Genomic DNA, 21,799 nt, shown 5'->3' with positions numbered 1-21,799 from the left:
ACGAAAGCCCGGACCTAACTGAAAATATAAAAAGTAAAAGTTGTCATTGTGCATCATGTTGTATGATTATACACTGTCTGGATTACTCATGTATTAAAGTGTAAGTATATCTTTCATGTTATAGGTGGTTCATGTACTTTATATACTGGTGTGGGTAGTTAAATTATATTTTATAAACAGTATATGCAGTGTAGGAGAGGTATGACCAGTTTAACCAGTTCAGGGCCCTAAGGCGAAAACTTACTCTGAACCCCCCACCACACCAAGAGCCCTCTGCGTGCAACGTGTATCTACTGTCACCTCCAAGGTCCCATAGAGTCCAGTCAGTGCAACCAGTCCCCTGAAGATGCTGGTGATGTTCTTCATCTGTAGTGCTTTCATTGGACATAACTTTATTTATAAATATGCATGTCAGCAGAAGCACTAAAAGACTGATTCAATTCAATTCAATTCAATTCAATTTTATTTATAGTGTCGAATCATAACAAAAGTTATCTCAGGACACTTTACAGAGTAGGTAAAGACCACACTCCATGACTTATTTATGATTTACATAGACCCAACAATTCCTCTGTAGAGTACAGTGGCAACGAAAACCTTCCCTATAACAGGCAGGAACGTCAGACAGACCCAGCTCTGTGGAGGACGGACATCTGTCTGCACCGGTTGGGGAGGAAGAAAAGGAGAGAGAAAGAGAGAAAAGACACACAGATGGACAGAGAGAGACAGACAGACACACTTCCAGAGATGCAAGCAAAGCCTAACAGTAACTATAATATTTATAGTAATGTGAATATAACGTATATGTTAAGGCAGTTAATACAACAGAATAGTAGAAACAAGCACAGCAGAATATGAAAAGGTGACAGAATATGAAAATGATAATAATTATGGTGGCAAACATGATCAACGATGAGTAGTGGCAATAGCAGCTACGATACAGCTACAAATTTTATAGTTTATTAAACTAGTGCTAGTATATATGAGTAACAGTGATAATAGCAGCAGGAAGCGTCATGTAGGACCACGGCAACAAGCACCACCACGATCAGCAGAGACCTGCGAGACGACAAAGCACAAACAGCTCCGGCGAAGAAGCTGAATTAGTAACATGCATTGATGAGACATGAATGATACAGACAGAGAGGAGAGAAGCTCAGAGTATCAGGAAAAGTATTATCCCCCGGCAGACTAGGCCTATAGCAGCATAATTAAGCAGAATAAAGTCTCATCGTAAGCCCTAGCTGTAAGCTTTATCAAAAAGGAAAGTTTTAAGTTTACTTTTAACTAGGTTATGACACACACACACAGTAACGTAGCATTCAGCTTTGTTGACATTATATTTGAGTGGTGCAAATATGTGGTATAAAATGGAAACACTCGGGTAAAACATGAGACCATGAGACCCTAATGATGTAACATGTCACCCAGTGCAACAGCGTGGCTCATCATGTGGTTTAATAGTTTTTAGACAATGGAGCCCTGTGGTACATGGGGAATCTAGATCAGGCTTTGACAACACTTATTTAGTAAGATGCATGATTACAAAAACTACAGAAGATCACCAGATATGTTATTTTAGTTCTTTCCACTGTGTCCATACAACACTGTTTTGGAATGTTTGTTTACATCTTTGAGATGGTCATATGAACCTCACTTAAGTACTAAAGTACAGTAACGTACTTGAGTAAAAGTACTTTGGGTACTTTACTCCACTGCCTGTTACCAAGTGCAGCTGATGAAGACAGGAGGTCACCGGCTGAGCTTCAGCCGCTGCTGCTGCTGCAGAGGAGCCAGCCCCAAGCCTCACTTAGGGCGGGGTTAAAGCAAAAGCAAGGGATTTCCTGGTGAGCTACGACAACACAGGAAGGTAAAGTTGACTCCGTTGAAATCTAAAGTTTTAAACCTCGCCGTGCTGCGTGGGAGAGGCCGATTAGTCTCGATTTAACACGCGCGTGTAACCCCTTTTAGCGCGGACCCACAGCCGTTACACCCGGATGAACGTTAACTTTGAGCTGACGTCAGCATGTCAACCTGTGGATTAGCAGCTAAACGGTTAGCCAGCATTCGAACGTGATGTCATCTAACGTCAACGGTTGACGCGAAAGTTAAACAATATGGGCTTTTTGTGAACCGTTACTCTTATGTTTTGGTATAATGTTTCAGATTTAAACGGTATTGCTGCTTCTTTATTGCTTTTTAAGCGCCGATTTGAGTGTCTGTTGCTGCTAGGAGTAGCTGAGTGATGGAGGGGGGAGCCTGAGAGAGGACGCGCCTGTTTAGATCACCTACAACATTTCAGACGGGCGGGGTTTCTTCCCTCGATTAATCGTTTACAATCAGAGGGGCGACCAACCAAATTGTTTAATACTTTTTCCAGTATGTGTGGGTTTTTTTTTCCAAATTATGACAGAAAACATACATAAACGTTAATGCGGAAAATTAAATAAATACATTTACACAACCTTGATGATAGGCTTACTGGCTTCAAAGATGTAAACATACACATTCCAAAACAGTCCTAGTTTATTTCCTGTTGCAGTGTATGTGAATGACATCAGCTGACAGGAAGTTAACAAGGACCGAGGCTGTTGCAGAGCAATGGAATTCCGTTGAAAAGGTCTATCCGGCTGTTAAGTCAGATGTAACACCCTTTCAGAATACGATTTCCAGGTCCAAACGCTACGTTAAAAAACAAAACAACGACAGTACATATGAACAATTACGATCACCTCTAACGTCAATAAGACACCTTTTCATCCATAAGAAAGTTAAAATGACAGTTACGTTGTTGTTTTAAAAACTCAGATCTGTTCAAACAACGGGGAACACAGCATTGCCGCATTGTAGAAATACGAGGTTTGGACCCGGTTATCATATTTTGAAAGAGTGTTATGTCATGACTGAACAGCCGGACAGGCAAGGTAGCCACTGAATTAGCCACTAAGACATGCACTCTGACAGTCCCTATATTAGCCAGGTAGTCACTAAGTTAGCCATTGAATTAGTCATTGAGGTAGTCACTTAGGTAGCCACTAAGGTAGTCACTTAGGTAGTCACTTAGGTAGCCACTTAGGTAGCCACTGAGGTAGTCACTAAGGTAGTTACTAAGGTAGTCACTAAGGTAGCCATTGAATTAGTCACTAAGGTAGCCACTAAGGTAGTCACTTAGGTAGTCACTTGGGTAGCCACTAAGGTCGTCGATAGCTACTATAGTAGTCACTAAGGTAGCCACTGAATTAGTCACTAAGGTAGCCACTAAGGTAGTCATTTAGGTAGCTACTAAGGTAGTCATTTAGGTAGCTACTAAGGTAGTCATTAAGATAGCCACTAAGGTAGTCATTAAGGTAGTCACTAAGGTAGCCATTAAGGTAGTCACTAAGGTAGTCACTTAGTACACACAAAGCTGTTTGTATAGGCTTTAAGCCGCCTAGCTGTTAGACCCAGTTTAATATGCATCTCATTTAATACAATATTTGTCTAGCAGGGTCCCTGCTTCGCCCTTCTTTCAGCTGAGGGGTCTGTAGCCTAGAAATGTTGAAGACCCCTGTTTTACACCATACAACAGTGAAACATGTCGCTTACAATGCCCCAAACCCCAGAATATTTAACGTACAATGATATAAAGTAAGCAGATTCTCACATTTGAAAAAAATGAACTATGATGTTTGACCAATTAAAGGAGTATAGAAATGATTTTTGGTGAGCGACTTATCGATCAATGACAAATCTAACAGTTGCAAAGTAGGTCTAATCTGTTCTTACTTACATCTGTTCAGATTAGCATACCACACATAACTTTCTTCATATCCACCTTGAGTTTATTGACTTAAGTGTTTTTAGCTAGTTGAACACCTTGATTTTACTTACTATTTGATTAACTATTGATACATTTGTTGTGTCATTTTTATTTGCTTTTATTAATGTTTTGGAAGGGGTGTCTTGAAAGGCGGCAAAAATAAAATATATGGTTAGTAGTAGTTGTACTTAAAACTACTTCTAAATTAAAATAGCATCTTTCATTTACGGTTTAATTCATAGTGAAATCTAGTTCGATAAGAACCGTTTAAAAAAAATCAATTTTCAAAGACACTGGAGCCCCTAAAATCCTGAAAAAAATGATAGATTTATAAAAATACATCACCTCAGGGCTCTAAGGGCTCTGTAGTAATAAACACATGTGCGTACATTAGTTTTTATCAACTAATTGATTAGCTTATCTTTGTCAAACTTATTATTGATCAGCAAACATTCCAGCTTCTCGACAGTGCAGACACAACATTTGATGACATCCACTTGGGCTTTAGGAAATTGTGATGGGCCTATTTAAATGGTTTTTAACATTTTGTTTTATGTCATTGTAAAAAAATATATGACTTTGACCATTGTTTTGGACCATTGCTTGGAGAAAGCTAGAGCTTTAAAGAAGAAAACCATGGTTAGAATAATCAATAATAAAAACTAATTGTTAGTTGCAGCTCTTGTTCCTTTCGATGAATCATGTGACAGTTTAAAGAAGTGCATATAATTTACCTCTAAACACTGAAAAGAAGAACACGTAAACATAAAATGAATCTGCTGTGTGATGATGATAACTATTGTACATTTTGCACAACGACATTGTTTGGTGGTGCCTTTTGTAAGCAGAGTTCAGCGTTGTTGAAATTACACAACAAATGTTGATTGAGAGCAGCTCCATCACTACTAGCACCTTTAGCATAAATCTAAGACTCAGGTTGTTTGAGAAGCTGGATATCTGGAGTCCTGGGTGATGAGAGGTTTGTTGGTGCCTCTTGAAACAACAGACGCTTGTTTTCAGCATCTTAAACTCTTACATTTGGTCTCTCCTGTGTATTGCAGATGAATGTGGGCGTAGCTCACAGCGAGGTGAACCCCAACACGAGGGTGATGAACAGCAGAGGAATATGGCTCACTTACCTGCTGCTGACAGTCGTGTTGCACATCGTCCTGCTCAGCATTCCTTTCTTCACGGTGCCGCTCGTCTGGACCCTCACCAACGTCATCCACAACCTGGTCAGTTAAAGCAATTCTTGCCATTCTTGCACGTCTCACAGCACTTCTCTCCAAGTCCCACCCTCTTCCTCCTGCCTGACCTCTGGTGCTCCCTTCTCCCCCGACACATGCGGTGTGAGAGAAATGCTGCGTTCCAGTGCCATTGGAATCTCTTACTATTGAATTTGCGGTAGGTTGATCTACCCCGAATTTGCTAGTAGGAGGTTTCACTTTGACAGGCATTCCATTGCACTTTGCCTAGTTGGAGGTCCGAAACTTCAGACTTCCCATGGCACTCGAACGCAGCATGAACAGCAAGTGAAACAGAGCGACAGATGACGGGCAGGAAGCTCTGCAAATCATTTTATTCTGTGTTATTGTGATGAAATTAGATATTTTGAGATACCGTGATGCACAATTAAATCATTTAAACTGATAATAACAAGCACATTAACTCAAATATTTTGAGTTTATATTTTGCTTTGAAGTTCCTAAATAATTTCCCCCTGGGATTATTAAAGAACTTCTGATTCTGAATAAAATGTAAAAATACTGAGTATTTGTCATTGGATATGAAGTAAATTCACACAGTACAGCTGCATTTTATAAATGAAATAAACAAGGCATATTTGCTGTTGTTGATTAGAGAGTTTGAGTAAATATCCTCTTCAAGACAGCCCATGATTCTGTTGTACAGCGGAAATTTTGAACATCACTTGTTGACTTTGTGGCTAATAAGCAGTTGTGTGTCTCTTCTGTGTGGTTTGTCCTCTGCAGGTGATGTACCTGTTTCTACACACAGTGAAGGGCACTCCCTTTGAGACACCAGACCAAGGCAAAGCTCGTCTGCTCACACACTGGGAACAGATGGACTACGGTGTCCAGTTCACATCTTCACGCAAATTCCTCACCATCTCACCAATTGTTCTGTAAGTATAGATAGAAAAGTATTCCGCAGAGCTGGACAGTTTGCACTTTCTCTTTTATCATGGTGGCTGAAATAGCATGTAGTTAAACCATCTGGGAACAATGTTGGGCTTTTATCACACACACAGATCATTTATAAGCAGCATCAGGCACAGGCTGCTATGATTTCATGTAACGATTATCCTGGCCAAAACAATTGCGATTCACAAAATTGTCCCGATAAATATGCTTAAAACTCTTAAAGGCGCTGAAACATACTAGAATCACTTTACGTTACATTTTGTCATTTTTAATGCATCACACTCATCTTTGTCAGTGAAAAACAAATCAAACTATCTTAAATAAGGTCATAAGAAAATTGCAGAGTTTAAAGAGAAGCCCAGTGGAATGCTGTAGATGGTCATTTCCAAACGGATGCAGCCTGTTTAATGGTCAAACTATGCTGTTGTTGATACATGCACAGTGATGTTAACTGTACACGCAACAGACACTTTCAATTTCTGCTGCTTCTTCTAATGGGCTACAGCAAATGAGAAGATTGATTTCTTTAAAATGAAATATATTCTACTTGACTTGAACTGTTATTAATGGGCTGTGGCCAAATTAATGTTACAGTTAAAAACTGTAGTAAACTGCAGTCATCTTGCCGGTCAAGTTGCTCGTGAGGATATTAACAATCATGGAAATTCACCATAATTAACTTATTGTGAATGTTTGAACGTTGATAATCCTAATTAGCATCTTTAGGTTGTTATTGTGATCATGTTGCCATGCTGACTCTTAGTCAATGACAACTTTGTTACCGGAGCACCTGAGTGCAGAAACAATCACATTTTTTCAGCTAAAAGGGAGTTTTTAAGTTGATGCACCTAAAGGAAACCTGTGGAGTTCTCAGCCTCTAGGAACAGCTTTGCTATGAGTGGGTCTCCTTTCTGTCTCTCTCTTTCATGCATACATGGCCGCACATGCGCGTGTACATTGGTGAAGTGACACTAATGGTTCGATCTACAGGTGGCAGTAATAGTGCTAAGATATGCTGCAATGATCCTGCAAAGACAGGGAAGAGTATGGCTGGCTAGTCAACATGGATGTAAACAATGCAGGTTTCAAATTCAAGAGAAACAGGTTTGCAAGTTTGTTTAGCGCGCTTTCTAAACCTCAAGGATTCACACGACACTAAACGTCAACATAGCTTTTGTTTTGTTTTTTTTCAGAAAAAAAACCTCAACAGGACATATTTAATGGAACAGAAACATAAAAAGATTTGATAATTCTCGCTAAAATTACTCAATAAATTCTTCATCATGCAGAATAAAATCTTACCCTGTGGGTTGACACTTGTATGGTTAGATGTGGAGCATATTTAAAATGTTTGATTACGTATTTGAGAGTGTTTGCCTTGTATGTTTTTGGTGCTTCACTATAAATGTTTATGCTGATGAGGAACGGTGTTAGCCTGGTCTGGTGTGCACTCTTTACATGGACCTGTTTCAAATACTCTTGTATAGTTGCTATTTTTATTGTATTCCATTTAAGTTGATGTACCTCTTATGTTTTGTTACTATAAACACAACCAGCTGTATTTATTTCTGTTGTTTCTACTGTACTGCTGCAACGACCTAATTGACACTACTCTTCTCTTCTGCAGGTATATTCTTGCCAGTTTCTACACAAAATACGATCCCACGCATTTCCTAGTCAACACAAGCTCCCTGCTCAGTGTCCTCCTCCCAAAGTTGCCTCAATTTCACGGAGTACGGATATTTGGAATCAACAAATACTGACAGAACAGACTGAACACTGGATTTTAACCACCAACGCTGGACTCAGCTTTTCTGTTTCTGCTGAACTATTTTATGTTTTTGAGAAGAGAACCCGTTGGTTACGCCTAAACTGTACAGACTGTGTGGGGGTGATATGAGAGTTGCAGTTTGTGCTGCCTCTTGCAGCCTGAGAAAGAGTAAATGCACTGCTGCTGTTTTATGAAAGTAATTTTTTCTTTACTGACATTCCTGATGTATGTTTGTCAAAGACACTTTGGCTTCAAGAAAGAGCAATTTTGCTGCACTGCACTGCTTTTGAATGTGACATTAATTCATTAACTGTCTATGTCAGATGATTTCTGTTACAAACTGCACTGGCTGCACGTCTGTAATTCTGTCCAGTTGTCGTCATAAATGTGAATTAATCTTCTATTGCAGTGTGGTTCAGATCGAAATGACACTTGCAAGTTTTCGTTCTCTTTAGTGCTTTTTTCTTGATTTACTATGAAGGATTCACATCCAGCATGCATTTACACAGCTACAATAAACACTGCAGTCTTGCTATTGCGCACATAATCATGTAATTTAGTGTTTTCTTTAAAAGCTGTGTCTTTTCCTGCTTATAAAGTAAGCAGAGAGAGCTACAGTGTGCTCACATGGTCGTCTTTAATCTATTCCACATGGTAAAAAAAAATGCTAATTCATTTTGTGTGTAGGTTTGCAAGAATCAATTCACCGATTGTGGTCCAGTTTGCAATCTGTGGGGAAGTCCAGACACTTTACATGAAGCCCCCAAGCTGTCACACCGCGTGCAATATACTCCTATATCCAAGGGATTCCCCCCCCCCCCCCCCCTCCGCATGCAATGTGGTCATGTTTGCATTGCAGTGAGGTTTCCCTATTGATGCATTATTTTGGGGAAGTAAGTCACAGGAAATGCAGCAGCATGTTAATGTGATATCTGTTGAGTATGCCAACCTGATCCTGGGAAACACAGCCGATAATGCCAGCTGTATCAGCCGTTTCATACATGTTGTAATCTGAGTGTTATTTGCATTTGGAACAGTTATTGGGGGTGATCCCTGCTGTGAGATCATTCACATTAATGTAAGAGGCCAGTGGTGTGATGCAGAGGGCAGCTGGGCTAAATGTCATCAGATATGGCTCAGTGAAACTAGAGTGGGAGAGAAAAGGATCAGTAAGTACACGTTTTTTCTGCAATATACACTTAAAAACTACCCGGTGTAAGATAACACTATCTCACTTCAACAGCAAGTTTTGGTTGTGAACATGGCAGTTTTCTCCCAGTTATGCTTTCAATTTAATGTGAAAATTTGATGAAGTGCTCGATATGCTGTGTATCTTAAACTCAGTACATTTAGTGCACAGGACATGCCGTTCAAGTGTATGCAAGTCAACTTTTTAACATTTAAAAGAGAATTATATGGGAAGAGATACCAAAGGAGATACCAGAGGTAAAGTGACGATATGCGAAAGGTCGGGGGGTGTTACAGTAAAATACTTTCATTTTAAAAGATGCCATTCATAATGCTGACTTTGAGTGACTCATTTTCCAAGTATGTCAATTCAAACTGTTTTCCGTGTCATTTTTAATCAAATGCAGCATCTGCAGATGCTGGGTAATGATTCAGTTCAGCCCTCTGCTGTTTGTGAAGTGGGAATTCCACAGATTCATGTTCATCTTCCTTCACTGGTCATTTCATTAATACGCGCTGGAATCTATCGACTAGTTGATCAGATAAGACGTTCACCAAAAACATTAACAATGATTCACTTATTACTCACTGCACATCAAAGACTCTACATCATACGCAAACTGAAATCACCATCTGTGGCACCCCACCTACTTTTACTCCTCTACAAAAGCATCATCCAACCAATCCTCATGTACATACGCCCGGCCCGTGTGATAGTCAGTAGCCCGATCACCCCCTGAACCCACACTTCACTTTCCTCCCATCTGGCCACACATATAGGCTGTGAAACTGGAGGAAAGATAATTTTTAAAGAAGTTTTGTCCCCTCAGTGATCACAACGCTCACCAAAATATGTAGATAATGGCTGCGTGCTGTCTATATGTTGTTCTGGGGATATGTGGGGGAGAGGGTGCGTTATCTATATATGGTGTCCAGGTGTTGTGCCTTTTTAAATGTATGCTGCTAGGAAAAAATAACTGACTAATTAATCAAACAAATGTGCCCCAAATTAATCAACCGCAGGCATTATCTGTTTTAAACATATGTGCAATGAATAGCTTAGGGTGTTGAGCCAGTTTGTTTTGGACAAAGATGGTCCAACGTCCATTTAAAATATATAAATAATAAATTCAAAATATTGGACCGCACCGTAGATCATTTTTGAACCAAAACAATTTTTAAGACACCATCGTAATATTATATGGATTAATTACCGGTAATAGAAAATTGAAATGGGTTGCAGCTGTAAATGAAAATAGGAATACAGTAATCGCCAAATGTTTTAAATTATTCTTAGGAACATTTCTAGTTATAAAGTATCAAAAGAAAAAGTAGTCTTTGGGCAGCAGAATAGCCCATATCAGTCTAATTTATGGAATATTATTATTATTTTGCCACGGTTTGGTTTGTCTGTCAGCAGGTTTAAGTAAAAAATACTGGTCTGATTTTCATGAAACATGAAGTTGCATACAGCTGAAGTAGAAAGTGAATGCACTCAAGTTCAGTACTTGATTAAACACACTTTGTTACTTTCCACCACTGAATAAATCATATGTGCACCCACTATGAAAAAAAAAACCCCAGTGTTTTGGCTGAAACGCATCACATCATTACCAAAAGCCATTTGGACAATTAAGTAACATGAGCATCTTTTAGTCCTAATAATCTCATACAATGATGTTAAAGCAGAATTAAAATATATTTTTTTATTCAAAATACTTTGGGGACACTTCCTCTGAATTATGTCCATTAAAATGAAAACTGTGAAACACAAACTAACCAAACTACAACAACAGAGGTGAGAAAGTAATCACACGATTAATGGTGAACTGTACAGGCTGTGAACACAACGTTTTGAAAACTAAAAACCTTTTCTAAGCCAGACAACACAAACTACCTTCAAACAGTAAAAAGCTGAATTGCTTTGACCTCCAAAAAAAGGTCCCAATCTATTTATTTGTAACCTCAATTTTAACAGAAGCCTTTGTTCCCCCCGAAAAAGAAGAGATCTGGCTTCAGCGCACATTCTTTTAAACTACATTACCTTGCATTTCTTATTGCCGATGACAGATCTGACCACGCTGTTCTACCTGTGACTGTTGGTGATTTTTTTGTTGTTGTTGCAGGTTTCTTTTTATTTCTTAATCCAGCCTCCACAGTAATCGCTCAGGAGTCAGTCGGGTCCGTCACGGAGAGCTGCTGTCCGGCAACCTTTCTGAAAGGCAATAATACAATTGTCTCTACTTTCATACGTCTCTGAGCACAGTGCCGTCTCACTGCGGTTCAAACATAGGCTTTATTTCATCTTCCTCGTCATCTGTGTCAAAAAATTCCTCCTCAAAGAAAGTTCCTCCAAAACCGTATTCCTGCACGTGGACCGAAACCTCATTTGACAGCAAGTGAGGTGAACCTTCAATGAAATCAGCAAACCTGTGGATTAAAGTGACAATATCAGCAACAGTATCAGTGTCATTCAGAAAAAACATGTACTTTTATTAAAGAGTACCTACATAGGCCCATTCCCAATTCCCTTCCCTTCGCTCTACACCTAGTTTTGGAATGCCCTCGACTGGGTAGTGGTCCTTCAGAACGGAGCCACAGCAAGGACTGAAATCTTTACCTAGGAAACGGGACACCACTCGTTATCAGTAGCCAGACATCAGTCATCGAACGCCAGGTGAGCGAGGAAAACGTTCCGCTTTGCGATTTCAGGAGGCTGGGCCTTATCAAAAACCCTTGCATATGATTGGATAAATCACTTGTCCGTCATCTTTATTGACGTGCTACTTCAACCACTCACATCGAAACCAGCCCCTGACGCTGATGAGTGACGCAGGGAAAAACCAAACAGAACAGGCGACATGGTTTCCACCGACAAAAGCCTTTTGGTGTTCTTTTAAAAAATACATTTTCATTAGATTGGACAACATGGATGAAGTAGCAGCATCCATGTTGACGTCTGCTTCCTCGATGTGAGCCGCCACAGTCGTTTCTCTGCTACGTCACATCTATAAAACTCCGCCCAGGGGTCCTGATTGGTCAGACTATTTTTTGTGGACCCTGAAATCACTCGGCTGTCGAGCGATCCCACATGGTTGAGTGCAGCTAAGTCATCTGGCGAGAGTCAGGTTAACTCAAACTTACAAAAATACAAATTTGCCATCTACATTTATAAACTACTGATTGAAATGTTTATGAAACTTATTTATTTTACTATTAAAGCACATCACTTTTAATTCACATATTATAGCTAGTGATGCATTTTACTCTGCTGATTGGCGACCCAATAACAACAAGTCATGCACAATGCTTGTTATAACGATCTAACTACACATTCCTAAAAAAAGAAGAGCAAGATTATTTGCAAAGGTATATTGCGATATATTAAGCTATATATATTGCATGTTACGCCGCCTCAGTTTACAAAGCATTCTGTGAATTTTCTGAATGACCATTAACCCTCAATCCCAAAAAATAAACAAAATGAAGGGGTAGGTTCAAGGATGAAATTGGGATTGGGCCATACTGCACATGCACTTATATTTGCAGGGGATATTTTGGCACACTTCAGTAAAAGGCATAAAGTATTTTAACATTTATTTTGGATAGATTCATATTTTTATACCTCAATTAAACATGCAGACAACTTGCAAGAGATAGTTAATCAGTCACTGTAAAAAAATAAATAGAATAACCACACTGCGGTTGTATGCCTCCACCAGCAACAGTTAAGATGAAGTTTAAATCCATGTCAATCCAGACTTTCAAACCATGTAGTGAAGACTTTATAGGAATTGAATAAAAGGTATTAAGTGTATTTTTTTTTGGTGAAACATGGATGCTTCACACACATCTTCAACCTGGCAGCAGAGAAGATTCAAACAATCACCACAGTTTCAAGATTGTCACCAATTCAGTATCCGATCAAATGTCTCCTTCTGTTCCTGAGTTATGCCATTTTAATAATGGCCAGAAACATTATGATGCTGCATTGACCTTGACCTTTGACCTTTAAAATCTACTCAGTTCATTCTCAAGTCCAGGTGGACATCTGTGCCAAATATGAGGAAAATCCCCCATGTACAGACAGACGGACGGACGGATGGAAGGACAAACGAAAACATAATAAAAATAAAAACAGCAAGTATCACCTCTCTATTAATTACTCCAATAAGGTGAAAATCAATCAAAATCAATAAATCATCCCTGGGAGACAGCATGTGTTTTAATAATTATATACTAAGGATCAGAACACACAATAGGCACCTTTTCGGGGACTGAAGCCTGGACACCGTCTTCCACGGGCTGAACTCTGGGCTGTTGCAGAGCTTCCTCAGGTCCTCCAGAGCGCGCAGAGTCTCTTCCTCGCCCTGCTTCTGATACTCCTCCTCAGTCAACAGGCGAAGTGGCTCCGGCTTCCAGTGAACGCACCCTTTGATTTTCCTGCACAACATGGCAAATGCTTAATAGGGAAAATCTTAATTGTCAGAAATTACTATGACTACTGGTTCTAACAGGCAAATGCAATATGCCACAGGCTGTTATATATCAGGAATAAACAGACATCATGCGAGACTTTCCAAACATAGACATTATCAAATCAAAAACCCCTGTACATACAATGACAAAAGGAGATCTTGTTGGTAATAAATGTGACACTTGTTTACAGCCACAGAGCTGCATTACACTGCACAAGATAACAGAAACACCATATGAGCCGTTTTAAAAGATGAATATATTACTGTTCTCTTACGCCACCTTCTGTCAGCATTATGAACACCCACCTCCATGCAGCAACTGTCAGATGGATGGGGTACTCCAGATATTTGGAAAACACAGCTGCCACGATGATGGCAAAGGCAACTTGCCGAATTTGGATCCCAAAATAAATCAGGAGCAGGCCAAAAAGCTGCAGTGTCCACGACAAGATGTTAATGCTCTTCTCATCCACAAGAGGACCGTAACGGTAACACACGGCAAAAGTGATGAATCCCACCACTGCTACATAACCTGACAAAAAATAACAAAAGATATATTGACTTACAGTGTTTAAGAAGAACTAACCAAAAATGTTTTTTCTGGCCTGCATCCACACATATATATTGTATTTTGGTCCTTGATTCAAATTGCATTATCATAATTATTATTATTATTAAATCACAGGGCAAAAAGTGGGACAGAAGGTGTATTGTATGTAGATTGAAGCATACATACATAAGCAGAAAACAAAGGTAGGAGACGTATCTTTGTGAGAACTTTAACAGACGCTTGTTCACTTAAAAAAGATGATTCTCAAGAGGTCAAATATAGGGGATGCTTAACTAACATGCTCACTGGTCTAAAAATAACCATTTAAAAAGCTTTGGTCTGATGTTTCACACCAGAAGTCACTATCTGATAAAGTATCTACACATTTTGTGTTAACTAAAGTGAATGTACCTAATGCCACGTTCCAGTGTTCTTGCAGAATTACGCCGAGGTTCCTGCAGACAAGCTGGATGGCGTACACAGAAAACGACCAGCCGCCAACAATCAAGACATAAAAAGGGCTTTTCTGCGGTGACAGCAAACACCAACGATACAGTTATTCAGTATAAAGGCAGAGAAAGATTGTCAGAAGAATTGATACATTTTTGATACCATGTGCTTCAAACGATTGAATCTCAGTTAGTTTTCCAATCGACAGTATTGAAAGTATTGAAGCTATTAAAAAGACAAATCAACAATACGATTTTTGATCAAACAAACACATTATTGAAACTTATAATAGCATTGTATCGATATTTAAGATTTTGGTATCATGACAACTTTAGCTCAAAGTGATTTAAAAGCATGCATATTTGAGGGCAATAAAATTCTTTACCTTAGGCAAAAAGCGCGCTAAAATGAAAAAGAGGATGATGAGAGAGGCAATCATGCCTGTGCTCATACCAGCAGAGTAGAAGAAAACTTGACTCCTTCATTTGAGTGAGAAAGAAGAGTTAATAACATGTCATAATCCTGTTAAATCCTAACAATGCAACATGAGTAAGAATAATGACCTGCTGAGTGATCCTGCAAAGGTGAACAACAACGCTCCAGCGAGGAACACCAAAAACAGATAGATATCAAACTCTGCATGGAAAAAAGAACATTGTGTTGACCATGTCATCTCTGCCAATAACCAGCAAATTAATTGTTGTTGTCTTCCACTTACTGCGTTGGGGCTTGACAATGAACTTTGTTTTATCAGCAGGATCGACCTTGAAGCACAGCTTCGTGTTGAACAGATTGACATTAATGGTGGTTTCATTGTGCCGCTCACGTAACAAGCTCTGAAACCAGCCCCAGACACTAAAGCGCTCCAGTTCCTCCAGCTCCTCCTCGCCCGCCACAGTTTCCACCTTGAACACGTTTGAACTCCACACTTTGACCTGTCAGAAAGCTTCAGTTATCATGGACGTTATCAACTGAGTATCGCCATAGTAATTGTTAGACTAAACTTCTGTAAGATACAACCCTTGTTAACAATGACTTTGACAAGTAATCCATCTCTGACAAATTTAAAGAAGAGGCTTCTATTTTTTTATGTTTAGGATCACAACACATGTAAGCTTTAAAACCAAACAACAGTTTTGATAATAGCACTCTTTCACATTATCTAATTATTTTATGATTGAAAAAGGGCACCATTAATGTAACTTGCCTGAATTCTTGTCCATGTTTGCCTCCAAGTTGGCACGACAGAGTTTTTGTAACAGAACAGGTTGGGCCCTGACATGATGTACTCCTCTCCATCACGGAGATCCGTTATTGGATGTTTGTTACCTGCGTTTGATGGGCAGAGACAGGCATTTAATAGAAGTTAGGCTGTTAACTGTAAGAGAAACACGAACAACAAATATCTTAAGTCAAGCAGTTGAAAGATAACACTGCTAGTATTGTGCATTTTTTTTTAAATATCAATAAAAGACCAAAAGTAACAACACTGCAGTAGTCCGCCCCTCAACACTTCCTGACTTCCGTACCCTGTCTTTGGCACTCAGCCCCATGTACTTCTGAAAATCTTTTCCTAATAAAATTTCCTAAGACAGTTGTGCACTGTAGTGGACAGCAAACATTACTCAACTATGAATGCATAGTGCTTTTGTTGGGGACTACTGTCAGCTGCAAATAATTTTTAAAGCTCATGTGGTGCCTTAGAGAATATTTACACCTACATCGCTCATCTGTATTGTTTTATAGGTCCTTGCATCTTATATTATACACTCACCGGCCACTTTATTAGGTGCACCTGTCCAACTGCTCAGTAACACAAATTTCTAATCAGCCAATCACATGGCAGCAACTCAATGCATTAAGGCATGTAGCCATGGTGAAGACTATCTGCTGCAGCTCAAAGCGAGCATCAGAACGGGGAAGAAAGGTGATTTAAGTGACTTTGAATGTGGCATGGTTGTTGGTGCCAGACGGGCTGCTCTGAGTATTTCAGAAACTGCTGATCTACATGGATTTTCATGCACAACCATCTCTAGGGTTTACAGAGAATGGTCCCAAAAAGAGAAAATATCCAGTGAGAGACAGTTCTGTGGGCGCAAATGCCTTGTTGATGTCAGAGGAGAATGGGCAGACTGGTTGGAGCTGATAGAAAGGCACCAGGAACTAAAATATCCACTGGTTCCAACAGAGGAATGCAGGAGAGCATCTGTGAGCACACAACACCACCGACTTTCTAGCAAATAAAGTGACCAGTGAGTTTCATAATCATATCATCAGTCTGATACTGATAATAGACTTGCTCACTCTGCTGCTATGCATCACACTACTGTCCCTTTACCTGGTAATTTATGTCTGCATGTGCTACAGTATAGTTATTTTATTCTACTCTTTTTTGTTTTACATACATCTTATGTATTATTACTATTTATTTATTTATCTGCACTACTGCTGTCCTTGTACTTCTGCAGCAGCAACAACAACAACAACAACAACAACATGTCCCTTCTGGGGCTGATACAAGTTTATATGTCTATGCTTACACTTATTTATTTCTTTACTTGTTTCTTTGTTTGTGCGTGTAAAACTGCCCATCTATGTCTAACTGCACATAAGTACATGTAAACTTTGATATCGAACTTTTAGCTTGATCTAAAGTTGATTCATCGTCTCTGACACAAAGTAAAAATGAATAATAACATTTTATTTATATAGCGCTTTTAAAAAGGTACCCAAGGAGACATTACATATAAAGAAATAGCATGGAGTAGTATAAGAACATACACGGACATCAAAAGCTTAACATATGACTTTTTCAGGGTGGAAATATAAAATGCAGGTGTTAATATTACTGTATACACAGGTGCAGTTAAAATGTCTGTTTATTGACGCACATGTTTTTGAGGCTTGTTAACCTCAAGCAAAGTTTAGATTTTTACATGTTTCCTTCTCAGCAAAATAGCTAAATAAATGACACAATTACATTAAATCTCTCCCCGACATCAAGACAGCCAGCGGTGACTAAGAGCGAGGCTAAAAACATCAGCTTCTGTTAGTTTCACTTCACCAAGACACCAACACAAGCTAACATGAGTTAGCCTGAGCAACGATACTTCTTTTACGTAGTCTCGTATTAATTAAAGTATCTGTTATTGCTGCCTAACACGGTTTCTTACCCGCATCCTGGTGTCCTGAGGTTTGGCGTAAACACATGAGCACTAACGTGAAAACCGTCAATTTAGCACTTACAGAGGCGAAACCGTTTCTAATTTTCATGCATCCCGCCATGATGATAGCAACGTCCGCTAGATCCCGCCCCTTCCGCCTCCGACAGGCCTGGTTTGAGTTACAGGCCGTCCAGCCAATCACAGAGTCACACTGGATGTCGTCATCGTCAGTGTGTGTGTGTGTAGTTTTGGGCAAGATATGTGTACATTTATTTCTCAGTGTATTGCTTCTGAGTTTTCCCTTACATATGAAAATGTATTGCGTATTTTGTTATCCTTCTACATACTATATTATACATTTCATAGTAGTACTTGCAACATTTCATATACATAAATTAAAATATTCAATCCATAAACCATTATTTAAAAATTTCGAAAATTAATTTAAATTCTGGAAACAAAAATCTATTAAAACCCTGAATCTGTGTACCCTTTATGACATTTTTACAAACTAATTCATGATTTTCTGGCTATATTCTGATCCCCTGGTATTTCTGATTTTGTATGTGCCTTATGTTTACCACGCGGTTTGACTGTTGCCATTGTTGGGGAATAAATAAAAGGCTAAGAAAAAAAGATTTAAAAATAAAAATCTACTCTTGTGTATTTTTTTAATAACATTATCTTTTTATTAATTTATTTATAGTCAGATTATTTTCTCTATTATTATGTTAAGTATATGTCTCAAATCTTGTATATTGTAATGTTTTTCCAAAATCTCTCAGTGGATTGTTTTGATAAACTTATGGTTATACCATTCTTTACATTATATTTAAAATATATTACTTTTTTAGGCAATTAACCTAAATAAACTCAAATAAAAGGGGATTTGATGCTTCACCACAAATACAGTGCATACCTGTCAATGTATGGCTTTAAAACATTTAGATGTACTTTTGTGGTTTCTTTAAACATGAATATAAATGCATAGGCCAGTGGGGTGATATTTCTGAAACTGTTGCTCTGCCCATAGAGTATACACATGTGTGTTGTTGATCCGGCTGTATAGTAAACAGCAATGGAACATACCAGCAAACATTTCCTTTAAAACATTAAAACCTCTGCATGTGTCCATTTCAGTCCATCAAATTTCCATGATTTTATGTTTAAACTGAATGAATGTGACAGTAATAAGTTTTTTTGTAGTTCATTTTTAAGATAGTGAGCACCCTTATGGAAACTCTTTTACCAAAGTTGTACCTTTGGTACAAACAAGGGCACCTGTAGTTTGACATTGGTGGAGTAAGTAAATACGAGGGGAGATATGAAGGCTGCACAAGGATAAGCTACTCAAAGGTTTACAAAAGATTGTCTATACTAGGTTTACCACAGGATCTGTCCTATAAAAACACAGTGATGGGTGTAAGTCATGCATGTATTAAGAGGCAGAGCCCAGAGGTTCTAAAGAACAGTGAGAAAACCATCCATAACACCATTAGGTTGGCAGCGAACAACCTCTTCTCAGTTTCACACATAAAACAGAACTTAAATATCTCACACCATTGTAACTTGTATCTCCTGCATGTTAATGGGTTGTTATAGACTCTCCCATAGATCATTTATGTGCAAAGTATAAGGAGACCCAGCACAGAACCCTGTGGTGCCCTCTTGAGGACAGTAAAAAGACATTCCATCAATTTGAGGGGACAGAGCTTTGAAAGACAAACAAATAGACTCTGTTGTTTGATTTTTAACTTTTAGTACGTATTCAAAAACACAAACAAGAGATACCTACACACAAGCCGCAAACAATACACCCACTGACATGAAAAATGAAGCAAAACAAAAACACAACACGCACACAGAGGCTGCCAGAGTTGTCCATGCTTGCCCAGATATGCTGTGAAAGAAATGTCCATACAGACTGCACTGCACACAGCCACAGCAGGGATGCACAATTAGTGTGATTTAAAAGGTAAATCGAATAAACTATACACCAAACTACACTCAATAACTTTAGGATGGATTGACAAACTTTGTACAGACATTCATGGTCCCCAGAGGATGAATCCCGCTGAATTTTGTGATGCTGACACAATGGTGAACATGTTTTTTTAGTGAACAACCTTTTATGAGTTCATATTGACAAAAAAAAAACATGGAGGCTACAGACTGTTCCCGAATTTGTGAAATGACAACGTTTTTTTTCATGGCCACAGCAGCTGGACCACCATTACTCCACTATATCTTTACACATAAATATGTGTTTGCTGCCACAGTATATTCATGTTCTGAGTGTCACGTACAGCTCCTTTAAATGAATGGCATATTGTGCATGTACATAACATAACCTAACATGCAAACAATGTAGAAATACCTTAACATAAATTGGCATGCATGCACAAGCAGATACAGATGGAGACAAATCCATATACTAATGCACATTGTATGCACACATACTTACATATGTATGTATGCACCCCTGCACATGCACAAACATACATCTAAATTTCATCATGAGTAGTTTTATAACTCAAACGTCTCGTCTTCCTCCCTGGTGAGTGATCCACAGACATGCTCTTCTGTTAACCCCAACTTCAGGCCAAAGATTCAACAGCTAGAGGAACTTCTAACCATAATCTTGGTCTCCCTTTTGTACAATGACACCGTGCAACAGAGAGTCAAATATTACAAATGCCACAAATGGTTGCATTGTGAGCATGTTAGCATGTAGCTAAGTCCCACTGCCTAAGTACTACAGCCCCACAGAGCTACTGCCATAGCTGTAGACTCTTTTTTATACACTGAGCCACTGCCCTGACCTACAGGCCTACGTGGTACAAAAGGCTTCACCACATGACGTTGCATTTCAGCTGCGTTATCATTATGGTCCCACAGCTCACAGGAAGATTAAAGTGTCCCTTCATGCTGTGTCAAAGTAACCAACCAACCAACCAACCATAACACTCATACTTCATGAACCAGTCAAATGGAAATGTTATTTCCAGCTCAGCTGAGCATGACTTGAACTAGACAAGTTTACAGTACGCTGATATTATAGGTCGATTAAGGTTTGCCCAGCGATGTGGGTTACTCAGGTCAGGTGTTTGTTTTGTTGATATGCTCGTGGTACAGGATACAGTGAGACTAAATGGTTGACCTCAACTAGTCTCATTCAGCTTATCAGCATTAATGTGAGAAAAAATGAGACATGAGTCAGAGGTCCCCACTGATATTATAGAGCATATCACAAAGAGTTAGAGTTTGAAAACACTGCTAACAAAAAATCTTCTTAATTCATATAAACTTGGTACAGTGACGTACAGGACTGAATGTGAGCTTTAAATATTGAATCCTTCCATAATATTCACAGACTTGTGACTTTCAACATATGATAACTTTGAGCAACAAGTTCAGTTTGTTCAATCTTATAACAACATATTATGAGAGTAATGAGGCTTCCTGGAAAGCAAAGCACACTGACAATATAAGAGCTTAAAGTTCAAATGGTTCCTGCATTTTGACGAAATGTTGGGTGTCATTTGAACGCATTGCTCAGTGTGACAGTTATTCAGCACTCTGAGGATGTTACTCAATGTGTAAAAGAGGAAATGTTGTGTTTCTAAGGCAAACTTTTGACGAAGGGTTTCTTCTTTTTTTACGTAACACAACTTGAATCACCACTAATGGTCTGTCTGTTATAGGAGATGAGGAGACTGGAGGAGACAATCGGATTCCTATGTTTCACAGTGCCTTCCTGCCTGATGTGTATTTCACTATATGAACTGTGATGTTATAATGTGTTATTTTTAGCCATTAAAAAGAACACATGTTGCCAGGTTGTGAAAAATCCTTATGATTGATTGATTGGACCATATGACCATGTACTTCTGGAAAAAGGTATGAACCCGAACCCATTTATTAATAACTTTTTTAAACGTCTAATGACATAACTGTGTTAAGATTATTACCAAAGAGAAGAATACGCACCCAGCCAATGGGAGTTTTCATAATCTGGCAACCCCAAAGGTGCTCTATAAAGCCAAAATTGAAACAAAAATGATTTTTAGTTTGTTTAGTTAGTCGTTTTGCCCATTTGGTAATCGATATTCTTTTCGGCTACTGATGGAATATTTTCACAATTTGTAAACAGATCTTTACTTTAGTAAAAAATCTGAATTTCCCCTTCTACCACCAGTGGTGTAATGTAACTAAGTAGGCTACACTTACTCAAGTA

General features: G+C 38.8%; 2 protein-coding genes across 3 annotated transcripts; one reads left to right on the top strand and one right to left on the bottom strand.

The window, feature by feature from the left end:
- The first annotated feature begins 1,834 nt into the window (after positions 1–1,834).
- Positions 1,835–8,279, top strand: ormdl2 (ORMDL sphingolipid biosynthesis regulator 2). 2 transcript variants are annotated; one of them, XM_083919876.1, is made up of 4 exons: positions 1,835–1,870; positions 4,861–5,034; positions 5,791–5,942; positions 7,589–8,279. In XM_083919876.1, exons 2-4 carry the CDS (start codon positions 4,861–4,863, stop codon positions 7,722–7,724), a joined length of 462 nt encoding a protein of 153 aa, XP_083776002.1. In that variant the 5' UTR covers positions 1,835–1,870; the 3' UTR covers positions 7,725–8,279. The 2 variants fall into 2 exon arrangements, with proteins under 2 accessions (XP_083776002.1, XP_083776003.1); XM_083919877.1 differs by lacking the exon at positions 1,835–1,870 and adding an exon at positions 1,889–2,055.
- A 2,733-nt stretch (positions 8,280–11,012) lies between these two features.
- Positions 11,013–17,683, bottom strand: nemp1 (nuclear envelope integral membrane protein 1; the record flags this gene model as incomplete). The annotated part of the gene is made up of 9 exons (XM_083919548.1): positions 11,013–11,350; positions 13,187–13,363; positions 13,705–13,930; positions 14,360–14,474; positions 14,784–14,877; positions 14,962–15,034; positions 15,117–15,333; positions 15,606–15,727; positions 17,572–17,683. The coding sequence occupies 9 exons, from the start codon at positions 17,681–17,683 to the stop codon at positions 11,194–11,196; spliced, it is 1,293 nt and encodes a 430-aa protein (XP_083775674.1). The 3' UTR covers positions 11,013–11,193.
- Positions 17,684–21,799: the final 4,116 nt, after the last annotated feature.

Source organism: Echiichthys vipera (genome assembly GCF_963691815.1).
Source record: "Echiichthys vipera genome assembly, chromosome: 9".
Lineage (NCBI taxonomy): Eukaryota > Metazoa > Chordata > Actinopteri > Perciformes > Trachinidae > Echiichthys > Echiichthys vipera.
Note: the sequence above shows the minus strand (reverse complement) of the source record. Positions and strands in the feature narration are given on the sequence as shown.